This window comes from Hyperolius riggenbachi, chromosome 2, assembly GCF_040937935.1.
Source record: "Hyperolius riggenbachi isolate aHypRig1 chromosome 2, aHypRig1.pri, whole genome shotgun sequence".
Lineage (NCBI taxonomy): Eukaryota > Metazoa > Chordata > Amphibia > Anura > Hyperoliidae > Hyperolius > Hyperolius riggenbachi.
Genome location: NC_090647.1, coordinates 572,932,044 through 572,944,868, shown reverse-complemented (window position 1 = coordinate 572,944,868; position 12,825 = coordinate 572,932,044). Strand labels below are relative to the sequence as shown.

The following is a 12,825-nucleotide window of genomic DNA, read 5'->3' as shown; positions in this document are numbered from 1 at the left end:
AGGTCTCCACATCGACAGACCAACGGGCGGTCCATCATGGTCCTCACCAGGGAAGAGTCACATGTATAGGTAGCTATGGGCTAGTCACTACGGGACTGCAAGGTCTCCACATCTACAGACCAGCGGGCGGTCCATCATGGTCCTCACCAGGGAAGAGTCACATGTATAGGTAGCCCTGGGCTAGTCACCACGGGACTGCAAGGTCTCCACATCTACAGACCAGCAGGCGGTCCATCATGGTCCTCACCAGGGAAGAGTCACATGTATAGGTAGCCCTCACCTAGTCACTACGGGACTGCAAGGTGTCCACATCTACAGACCAGCGGGCGGTCCATCATGGTCCTCACCAGGGAAGAGTCACATGTATAGGTACCCCTTACCTAGTCACTACGGGACTGCAAGGTCTCCACATCTACAGACCAGCGGGTGGAATATCATGGACCTCACCAGGGAAGAGTCACATGTATAGGTAGCCCTGGGCTAGTCACTACGGGACTGCAAGGTCTCCACATCTACAGACCATCATGGTCCTCACCAGGGAAGAGTCACATATATAGGTACCCCTCACCTAGTCACTACGGGACTGCAAGGTCTCCACATCTACAGACCAGCGGGTGGAATATCATGGACCTCACCAGGGAAGAGTCACATGTATAGGAAGCCCTGGGCTAGTCACTACGGGACTGCAAGGTCTCCACATCTACAGACCAGCAGTGGTCCATCATGGTCCTCACCAGGGAAGAGTCACATGTATAGGTAGCTCTGGGCTAGTCACTACGGGACTGCAAGGTCTCCACATCTACAGACCAGCAGTGGTCCATCATGGTCCTCACCAGGAAAGAGTCACATGTATAGGTAGCTCTCACCTAGTCACTACAGGACTGCAAGGTCTCCACATGTACAGACCAGTGGGCGGTCCATCATGGTCCTCACCAGGGAAGAGTCACATGTATAGGAAGCTCTGGGCTAGTCACTACGGGACTGCAAGATCTCCACATGTACAGACCAGTGGGCGGTCCATCATGGTCCTCACCAGGGAAGAGTCACATGTATAGGTAGCCCTCACCTAGTCACTACGGGACTGCAAGGTCTCCACATCTACAGACCAGCAGTGGTCCATCATGGTCCTCACCAGGGAAGAGTCACATGTATAGGTAGCTCTGGGCTAGTCACTACGGGACTGCAAGGTCTCCACATGTACAGACCAGTGGGCGGTCCATCATGGTCCTCACCAGGGAAGAGTCACATGTATGGGTACCCCTCACCTAGTCACTACGGGACTGCAAGGTCTCCACATCTACAGACCAGCGGGTGGTCCATCATGGTCCTCACCAGGGAAGAGTCACATGTATAGGTAGCCCTGGGCTAGTCACTACGGGACTGCAAGGTCTCCACATGTACAGACCAGTGGGTGGTCCATCATGGTCCTCACCAGGGAAGAGTCACATGTATAGGTAGCCCTCACCTAGTCACTACGGGACTGCAAGGTCTCCACATCTACAGACCAGCAGTGGTCCATCATGGTCCTCACCAGGGAAGAGTCACATGTATAGGTAGCTCTGGGCTAGTCACTACGGGACTGCAAGGTCTCCACATGTACAGACCAGTGGGCGGTCCATCATGGTCCTTACCAGGGAAGAGTCACATGTATAGGTAGCCCTGAGCTAGTCACTACGGGACTGCAAGGTCTCCACATCTACAGACCAGCGGGCGGTCCATCATGGTCCTCACCAGGGAAGAGTCACATGTATAGGTAGCCCTCACCTAGTCACTACGGGACTGCAAGGTCTCCACATCTACAGACCAGCGGGCGGTCCATCATGGTATTCACCAGGGAAGAGTCACATGTATAGGTAGCCCTCACCTAGTCACTACGGGACTGCAAGGTCTCCACATCTACAGACCAGCAGGTGGTCCATCATGGTCCTCACCAGGGAAGAGTCACATGTATAGGTAGCCCTGGGCTAGTCACTATGGGACTGCAAGGTCTCCACATCTACAGACCAGCGGGCGGTCCATCATGGTCCTCACCAGGGAAGAGTCACATGTATAGGTAGCCCTGGGCTAGTCACTACGGGACTGCAAGGTCTCCACATCTACAGACCAGCGGGCGGTCCATCATGGTCCTCACCAGGGAAGAGTCACATGTATAGGTAGCCCTTGGCCAGTCACTACGAGACTGCAAGGTCTCCACATCTACAGACCAGCAGTGGTCCATCATGGTCCTCACCAGGAAAGAGTCACATGTATAGGTAGCTCTCACCTAGTCACTACAGGACTGCAAGGTCTCCACATCTACAGACCAGCGGGTGGAATATCATGGACCTCACCAGGGAAGAGTCACATGTATAGGTACCCCTCACCTAGTCACTACGGGACTGCAAAGTCTCCACATCTACAGACCAGCGGGCAGTCCATCATGGTCCTCACCAGGGAAGAGTCACATGTATAGGTAGCCCTGGGCTAGTCACTACGGGACTGCAAGGTCTCCACATCAACAGACCAGCAGTGGTTCATCATGGTCCTCACCAGGGAAGAGTCACATGTATAGGTACCGTAGCTCTCACCTAGTCACTACGGGACTGCAAGGTCTCCACATCTACAGACCAGCGGACGGTCCATCATGGTCCTCACCAGGGAAGAGTCACATGTATAGGTAGCCCTGGGCTAGTCACTACGGGACTGCAAGGTCTCCACATCTACAGACCAGCGGGCGGTCCATCATGGTCCTCACCAGGGAAGAGTCACATGTATAGGTAGCCCTCACCTAGTCACTACGGTGCTGCAAGGTCTCCACATCTACAGACCAGCAGTGGTCCATCATGGTCCTCACCAGGAAAGAGTCACATGTATAGGTAGCCCTAGGCTAGTCACTATGGGACTGCAAGGTCTCCACATCTACAGACCAGCAGTGGTCCATCATGGTCCTCACCAGGGAAGAGTCACATGTATAGGTAGCCCTTGGCCAGTCACTACGAGACTGCAAGGTCTCCACATCTACAGACCAGCAGTGGTCCATCATGGTCCTCACCAGGAAAGAGTCACATGTATAGGTACCCCTCACCTAGTCACTACGGGACTGCAAGGTCTCCACATCTACAGACCAGCGGGCGGTCCATCATGGTCCTCACCAGGGAAGAGTCACATGTATAGGTAGCCCTGGGCTAGTCACTACGGGACTGCAAGGTCTCCACATCTACAGACCAGCGGGTGGAATATCATGGACCTCACCAGGGAAGAGTCACATGTATAGGAAGCCCTGGGCTAGTCACTACGGGACTGCAAGGTCTCCACATCTACAGACCAGCAGTGGTCCATCATGGTCCTCACCAGGGAAGAGTCACATGTATAGGTAGCCCTCACCTAGTCACTACGGGACTGCAAGGTCTCCACATCTACAGACCAGCAGTGGTCCATCATGGTCCTCACCAGGGAAGAGTCACATGTATAGGTAGCTCTGGGCTAGTCACGATGGGACTGCAAGTTCTCCACATCTACAGACCAGCGGGTGGTCCATCATGGTATTCACCAGGGAAGAGTCACATGTATAGGTAGCCCTGGGCTAGTCACTACGGGACTGCAAGGTCTCCACATCTACAGGCCAGCAGTGGTCCATCATGGTCCTCACCAGGGCAGAGTCACATGTATAGGTAGCTCTCACCTAGTCACTACAGGACTGCAAGGTCTCCACATCTACAGACCAGCGGGCAGTCCATCATGGTCCTCACCAGGGAAGAGTCACATGTATAGGTAGCCCTGGGCTAGTCACTACGGGACTGCAAGGTCTCCACATCAACAGACCAGCAGTGGTCCATCACGGTCCTCACCAGGGAAGAGTCACATGTATAGGTAGCTCTCACCTAGTCACTACGGGACTGCAAGGTCTCCACATCTACAGACCATCATGGTCCTCACCAGGGAAGAGTCACATGTATAGGTAGCCCTGGGCTAGTCACTATGGGACTGCAAGGTCTCCACATCTACAGACCAGCGGGCGGTCCATCATGGTCCTCACCAGGGAAGAGTCACATGTATAGGTAGCCCTGGGCTAGTCACTACGGGACTGCAAGGTCTCCACATCTACAGACCAGCAGTGGTCCATCATGGTCCTCACCAGGGAGAGTCACATGTATAGGTAGCCCTTGGCCAGTCACTACGAGCCTGCAAGGTCTCCACATCTACAGACCAGCAGTGGTCCATCATGGTCCTCACCAGGAAAGAGTCACATGTATAGGTAGCTCTCACCTAGTCACTACGGGACTGCAAGGTCTCCACATCTACAGACCAGCGGGTGGAATATCATGGACCTCACCAGGGAAGAGTCACATGTATAGGTACCCCTCACCTAGTCACTACGGGACTGCAAGGTCTCCACATCTACAGACCAGCGGGCGGTCCATCATGGTCCTCACCAGGGAAGAGTCACATGTATAGGTAGCCCCGGGCTAGTTACTACGGGACTGCAAGGTCTCCACATCTACAGACCAGCGGGCGGTCCATCATGGTCCTCACCAGGGAAGAGTCACATGTATAGGTAGCTATGGGCTAGTCACTACGGGACTGCAAGGTCTCCACATCTACAGACCAGTGGGCGGTCCATCATGGTCCTCACCAGGGAAGAGTCACATGTATAGGTAGCCCTGGGCTAGTCACCACGGGACTGCAAGGTCTCCACATCTACAGACCAGCAGGCGGTCCATCATGGTCCTCACCAGGGAAGAGTCACATGTATAGGTAGCCCTCACCTAGTCACTACGGGACTGCAAGGTGTCCACATCTACAGACCAGCGGGCGGTCCATCATGGTCCTCACCAGGGAAGAGTCACATGTATAGGTACCCCTTACCTAGTCACTACGGGACTGCAAGGTCTCCACATCTACAGACCAGCGGGTGGAATATCATGGACCTCACCAGGGAAGAGTCACCGGTATAGGTAGCCCTGGGCTAGTCACTACGGGACTGCAAGGTCTCCACATCTACAGACCATCATGGTCCTCACCAGGGAAGAGTCACATATATAGGTACCCCTCACCTAGTCACTACGGGACTGCAAGGTCTCCACATCTACAGACCAGCAGTGGTCCATCATGGTCCTCACCAGGGAAGAGTCACATATATAGGTACCCCTCACCTAGTCACTACGGGACTGCAAGGTGTCCACATCTACAGACCAGCGGGCGGTCCATCATGGTCCTCACCAGGGAAGAGTCACATGTATAGGTACCCCTCACCTAGTCACTACGGGACTGCAAGGTCTCCACATCTACAGACCAGCGGGTGGAATATCATGGACCTCACCAGGGAAGAGTCACATGTATAGGAAGCCCTGGGCTAGTCACTACGGGACTGCAAGGTCTCCACATCTACAGACCAGCAGTGGTCCATCATGGTCCTCACCAGGGAAGAGTCACATGTATAGGTAGCTCTGGGCTAGTCACTACGGGACTGCAAGGTCTCCACATCTACAGACCAGCAGTCGTCCATCATGGTCCTCACCAGGGAAGAGTCACATGTATAGGTAGCTCTGGGCTAGTCACTACGGGACTGCAAGGTCTCCACATGTACAGACCAGTGGGCGGTCCATCATGGTCCTCACCAGGGAAGAGTCACATGTATAGGTAGCCCTCACCTAGTCACTACGGGACTGCAAGGTCTCCACATCTACAGACCAGCAGTGGTCCATCATGGTCCTCACCAGGGAAGAGTCACATGTATAGGTAGCTCTGGGCTAGTCACTACGGGACTGCAAGGTCTCCACATGTACAGACCAGTGGGCGGTCCATCATGGTCCTCACCAGGGAAGAGTCACATGTATAGGTAGCCCTGAGCTAGTCACTACGGGACTGCAAGGTCTCCACATCTACAGACCAGCGGGCGGTCCATCATGGTCCTCACCAGGGAAGAGTCACATGTATAGGTAGCCCTCACCTAGTCACTAGGGGACTGCAAGGTCTCCACATCTACAGACCAGCGGGCGGTCCATCATGGTCCTCACCAGGGAAGAGTCACATGCACATTTAGAGTTTTTTTTGTTTATTTTGCACAACTCTACAAAAATACACTTCTATCTGAGGAGTAAAATCAATGAATCATGGAATCCCCTGTGCAGGGAAAATGGACCAATCAGGAAGCTGGGGATCATGTATACAAACCTGATGTGTGGGAGTGTCCAGAAATGTTAGTACCCAGGAGTGTGACACACGGTGGCCTGTACATTACACTCACAGCTCTCGAGGCCACAGCTCTGCTGCAGAATGTTCCGGAGTGTGCCACCCCCCTTCCCGCAGCTAGACTTCCCCACTTGCATGGTGTCAATCCTGCGATGTTGGTGGAGGTTTTGGCACTGGGGGAGGGGGAGGAGGGGGCAATGGTCACGCGGCAGTGAAATTCTTGGAAGCGACTGGCAGTTTTTAAGGTGCAAATTTGATGTCGCTGTTGAAGATAAAACCATTGGGGTGGCCTGTGGGCCTGTGCGTCATTGTCATCACGAAGTGTGTATGGCACTGACAATAAATGTGACAAAAGTGCACGTGTCCCTTTTATTGCAGTCCTCCTCCGCTCAGCACCAGCTCCCTCAGTTCCCCTGCACTGAGTCCCGTTTCTGTATCCTCCTGGTCTGTGTCCAGAGACTCGTCATCACTCTGTCCTCCCAGCATCACCTGCTGAACGGCCAACGTAGCTCCATCCGAGGTCAGAGACTGCAGACTGTCTGTGCCCAGGGCACCGGGAGATGAAAGGGGCAACACCGAGCCTGTTGGCAGACAGTAGACTGGAATTAGAGAAAAGAGCAGAGGATGATCCTCACAGAGAATATGTGACTAGACAGAATATATCTCAGCACAAGCGTCTTACCCTCGTCTGACGTCACCATGTCTCCATGCTGAGATGCTCCACCTGCGATGGAGTCCGGCCAGAATCGCTGGACAGGCCGGCTTTGTGCGCTCTTCTTCTTTGCTTTTGGTGTGTCGGTGGCACTGGAGTCCAGCATAGGCTGAAGGATCCTGCGTCTTGCGTTTATAAACCTGGTATTGAGGCATAAAAACAGGATAAGAGATCTACAGCAATATTCAGAAGTTTGTAAGCCCTTTCTATATATATTTTTCTATATTTTATAGGTATGACACCTAAAAAACATCTTTATTTAAGTATTTATATAACACCAACATATTACGCAGCGCTGTACAGAGTATATTGTATTGTCACATAACTGTCCTCAGAGGAGCTCACAATCTAATCCTTACCATAGTCATATGTCTATGTATGTATGGTGTAGTGTATGTATCACAGGAGCTCACAATCTAATCCTTACCATAGTCATATGTCCTATGTATGTATTGTGTAGTGTATGTATCAGAGGAGCTCACACTCCTATACTTACCATAGTTATATGTCTATGCATGTATGGTGTAGTGTATGTATCAGAGGAGCTCACAATCTAATCCTTACCATAGTTATATGTCTATGTATGTATAGTGTAGTGTATGTATCAGAGGAGCTCACAGTCTAATCCTTACCATAGTTATATGTCTATGTATGTATGGTGTAGTGTATGTATCAGAGGAGCTCACAATATAATCCTTACCATAGTTATATGTCTATGTATGTATGGTGTAGTGTATGTATCAGAGGAGCTCACAATCTAATCGTTACCATAGTTATATGTCTATGTATGTATCGTGTAGTGTATGTATCAGAGGAGCTCACACTCTAATCCTTACCATAGTTATATGTCTATGTATGTATGGTGTAGTGTATGTATCAGAGGAGCTCACACTCTAATCCTTACCATAGTTATATGTCTATGTATGTATCGTGTAGTGTATGTATCAGAGGAGTTCACAATCTAATCCTTACCATAGTTATATGTCTATGTATGTATGGTGTAGTGTATGTATCAGAGGAGCTCACACTCTAATACTTAACATAGTTATATGTCTATGTATGTATGGTGTAGTGTATGTATCAGAGGAGCTCACACTCTAATCCTTACCATAGTCATATGTCTATGTATGTATCGTGTAGTGTATGTATCAGAGGAGCTCACACTCTAATCCTACCATAGTCATATGTCTATGTATGTATGGTGTAGTGTATGTATCAGAGGAGCTGACAATCTAATCCTTACCATAGCTATATGTCTATGTATGTATGGTGTAGTGTATGTATCAGAGGAGCTGACAATCTAATCCTTACCATAGTTATATGTCTATGTATGTATGGTGTAGTGTATGTATCAGAGGAGCTCACACTCTAATCCTTACCATAGTTATATGTCTAGGTATGTATCATGTAGTGTATGTATCAGAGGAGCTCACACTCTAATCCCTACCATAGTCACATGTCTATGTATGTATGGTGTAGTGTAAGTATCAGAGGAGCTCACACTCTAATCCTGCCATAGTCATATGTCTATGTATGTATGGTGTAATGTATGTATCAGAGGAGCTCACACTCTAATCCTTACCATAGTTATATGTCTATGTATGTATGGTGTAGTGTATGTATCAGAGGAGCTCACACTCTAATCCCTACCATAGTCCTATGTCTATGTATGTATGGTGTAATGTATGTATCAGAGGAGCTCACACTCTAATCCTTACCATAGTTATATGTCTATGTATGTATGGTGTAGTGTATGTATCAGAGGAGCTCACACTCTAATCCCTACCATAGTCATATGTGTATGTATGTATGGTGTAGAGCATGTATCAGAGGAGCTCACACTCTAATCCTACCATAGTTATATGTCTATGTATGTATGGTGTAGTGTATGTATCAGAGGAGTTCACAATCTAATCCTTACCATAGTTATATGTCTATGTATGTATTGTGTAGTGTATGTATCATAGTCTAAGGCCAATTTAGGGGAAGCCAATTAATTTATCTGTATGTTTTTGGGATGTGGGAGGAAACTGGAGTGCCCAGGGGAAACCCACGCAGACAAAAGGAGAACATTCCAACTCCTTGCAGATGTTGACCTGGCCGGGACCCAGCGCTGCAAGGTGAGAGTGCTAACCCCTACGCCACTGTGCTTGCACAATTTTAGGACTTGATTTTCAAACAAGTCTTACATGTAGGCAAAGGAATCCCAGTTGAGTATATAAAATGCAACTGATAGTCGGTCAGGTATTTATAAAAAAAAAAAATGAAGCAAAAACATATCTGAGTGTGGTAAAGGCTACAGCGAGTGCGGTAAGTATTCACAGTGCATCGCTTTTTCCACATTTTATTATGTTACAGACTTACTGCAAAATGGATTGAATTTTCCTCAGAATTCTACACACAACACCCCATAATGACAACGTGAATAAAGTTTGAGGTTTTGGCAAATTTATTAAAAATACAATGTTAAGAAAGCACCTGTACATAAGTAATCACAGCCTTTGCCATGAAGCTCAAAATTGAGCTCAGGTGCGTCCTGTGTCCCGATCATCCTTGAGATGTTTGCAAGAAGTTCAAAACCACCAGGACTCTTCCTAGAGCTGGCCGGCCATCTAAACTGAGCGATCAGAGGAGAAGGGCTTAGTCAGGGCAGGGCCGGGCCGAGGCATAGGCTGGAGAGGCTCCAGCCTAGGGGCGCAGTGTAGGAGGGGGCGCACAATTCATTCAGCTGTCATTCCTAATTGTGTTTGAAGCAGAAAAAAATAAGAGAAGGGGATACCTGGCAGTGACTGCAAGCCAGATAACTAGAGATTAAGGTGTTGAGGGCCCTGGGGTGCCTCTTAGTCTAATAGCAATCAGTGTGTGACACCTGGGGTGGAGGGATGGAGGGGCGCACTTTGGTGTCTCAGCCTTGGGTGCTGGAGGACCTTGTCCCGGCTCTGAGTCAGGGAGGTGACCAGGAACCCGATGGCCACTCTGTTAGGCGTACGAGAGATAAGAGCGCGGGAGACTTGGGCGCAGGATACAGCCGGTATATGGCTGGTCCTGCTGCTGCACAAGTCCCAGAGGCATATATGGTAGATCAGTGCCGGGAGACTTGGGCGGAGGATACAGCCAGTATATGGCTGGTCCTGCTGCTGCACAAGTCCCAGAGGCATATATGGGAGATCAGTGCCGGGAGACTTGGGCGCAGGATACAGCCGGTATATGGCTGGTCCTGCTGCTGCACAAGTCCCAGAGGCATATATGGGAGATCAGTGCCGGGAGACTTGGGCGCAGGATACAGCCGGTATACGGCTGGTCCTGCTGCTGCACAAGTCCCAGAGGCATATATGGGAGATCAGTGCCGGGAGACTTGGGCGGAGGATACAGCCGGTATACGGCTGGTCCTGCTGCTGCACAAGTCCCAGAGGCATATATGGGAGATCGGTGCTGGGAGACTTGGGCGCAGGATACAGCCGGTATATGGCTGGTCCTGCTGCTGCACAAGTCCCAGAGGCATATATGGGAGATCAGTGCCGGGAGACTTGGGCGCAGGATACAGCCGGTATATGGCTGGTCCTGCTGCTGCACAAGTCCCAGAGGCATATATGGGAGATCAGTGCCGGGAGACTTGGGCGCAGGATACAGCCGGTATATGGCTGGTCCTGCTGCTGCACAAGTCCCAGAGGCATATATGGGAGATCAGTGCCGGGAGACTTGGGCGCAGGATACAGCCGGTATATGGCTGGTCCTGCTGCTGCACAAGTCCCAGAGGCATATATGGCAGATCAGTGCCGGGAGACTTGGGCGCAGGATACAGCCGGTATATGGCTGGTCCTGCTGCTGCACAAGTCCGGGCCGTGTTCATTACTATTCCCCCTCCAGGCCGCCATGGATAGTGGGGGATGTAATAATTCAGCTTCCAGGCAGCAATTGCTGGAAGCCGAATTATTGTGTTTTAAAAGTAACTTCAGCGCTGAAGTTACTCCCTGTGCCTGCTATAGCTGTAATTCCTATTACGGCCTATGGTGGCGCCGGCTGCGTCCAAATCTCCTGCGCTGCGGCGCCAAAATCTCCTGTGCTGCGGCGCCCAAATCTCCTACGCTGCGGCGCCCAAATCTCCTGCGCTGCGGCGCCCAAATCTCCTGCGCTGGTTTCAGCGTGTTCGTCTGTTAGAGCTCCAGATGTCCTACCAGAAGGACAACCATCTCTGCAGCAATCCACCAATCAGAGCAGCGTGGTACAGTGGCCAGACGGAAGCCACTCCTTAGTAAACGGCACATGGCAGCCCATCTGGAGTCTGCCACAAGGCACCCGAAGGACTCTCAGACCATGAGAAACAAAATTCTCAGGTCTGACAAAGATTAAACTCTTTGGTGTGAATGCCAGGAGTCACTTTAAAGGAAACCAGGCACCACCATCACCAGGCCAATACCATCCCTACAGTGAAGCATGGTGGCGGCAGCATTATCACCAGGCCAATACCATCCCTACACTGAAGCATGGTGGTGTCAGCATCATGCTGTGGGAATGTTTTTCAGTGGCAGGAACTCGGAGACTAGTCAGGATAAAAGGAAAAGATGACTGCAGCAATGTACAGAGATCCTGGATGAAAACCTGATCTAGGGCGCTCTTGGCAGGGGTGACGGCTCATCTTTCAGCAGGACAAGCACCCTAAGCACACATCCAAGATATCACAGGGGTGGCTTTAGGACAACTGGTGAGTGGTCCAGCCAGAGCCCAGACTTGAATCCCATTGAACATCTCTGAAGAGATCTTATAATGTCTGCACACCAACGCTTCCCACCCAACCTGATGGAGCCTGAGAGGTGCTGCACAGAGGAGTGAGCGACACTGGCCAAGGATAGGTGTGGCAAGCTTGAGGCATCATATTCAGAAAGACTTGAGGCTCTAAATGCTGATAAAGGTGCAGCAACTAAGTATTGGGCAAAGGCTGTGAATACTGCTGTATATGGGATTTCTCAGTTTGTTTTTTAATTTTTAACCTTCCTGACGGTAATCGGGGTAAGCCGCGCAGGAGGTTTTCTCAGGCCCTGCTGGGCCGATTTTCTTAATTTTAATAATTTTTTTTTTGCTGCACGCAGCTAGCACTTTGCTAGCTGCGTCAGCACACTGATCACCGCCGCCCCGCGCTCGTTCGCCGCTATCCGTCGCCCCCCCCCCCCCAGACCCCGTGCGCTGCCTGCCCAATCAATGCGGCGCTGAGGGGTGGATCGGGACTCCCAATGACGTCACGACGTCGCTGACGTCATCCCGCCCCGTCGCCATGGCGAGCGGGGGAAGCCCTCCAGGAAATCCCGTTCTTTGAACGGGATTTCCTGATCGAAGCGGGCGGGGGGATGCCACTGAGCAGCGGCTATCATTAAAAAAAAAGACTGCTGCGCTGCCTCCTGGCGGAATTTATTAGACCGCCAGGAGGGTTAAAGGGCTACTATGGCAAAAAAAAATGTTTAAATTTAAATGATGTTGTCACTTACAGTAGGCAGTAGAAATCTGACATTACCGACAGGTTTTGGACTAGTCCATCTCTTCATAGGGGATTCTCAGGGATTTATTTATTTTCAAAAGCACTTAGTGATTGGCAGTTGCTCTGTCCAACTGCCAAAAAAACTGTGCAGCGAGCAGGGAGGCCGGCCAGCATCATTGTATACATCCTTTTTAGGGATTATCTTATAGACTAGTCCAAAACCTGTCACTTCTGTCAGATTTCTACTGCCCCCTGTAAGTGACAGCAACATAGGAGAAAAGTGATTTATGGCTCATTTTACTCTGGAAGAAATGTACTTCTTATTTGTCTGTGTTTGCACATATTTTACATTTTACTATTTTTTGCAATAGTGCCCCTTAAATAAATTTGCCAAAAGCTCAAGTAAACGTTCTTCAGGTTGTCATTATGAGGTGTAGAATTGTGGAATAAGGCTGTAACTTGGCATATGAGG

General features: G+C 50.4%; 1 protein-coding gene across 2 annotated transcripts in view; it reads right to left on the bottom strand.

Moving 5' to 3' along the window:
• Positions 1-6,526: 6,526 nt before the first annotated feature.
• Positions 6,527-12,825, bottom strand: part of PKNOX1 (PBX/knotted 1 homeobox 1) — an 87,873-nt gene continuing 81,574 nt past the window's right edge. Inside the window, exons 10-11 of one of the 2 annotated variants that reach the window (XM_068266330.1) lie at positions 6,854-7,023; positions 6,527-6,770 (exon numbers count right to left, since the gene is read on the bottom strand). In XM_068266330.1, the coding sequence (XP_068122431.1) occupies positions 6,541-6,770; positions 6,854-7,023 (400 nt within the window). In that variant the 3' untranslated portion in view covers positions 6,527-6,540. The remainder of the gene's footprint in view (positions 6,771-6,853; positions 7,024-12,825) is intronic. The other variant, XM_068266331.1, reaches the window with a different exon arrangement.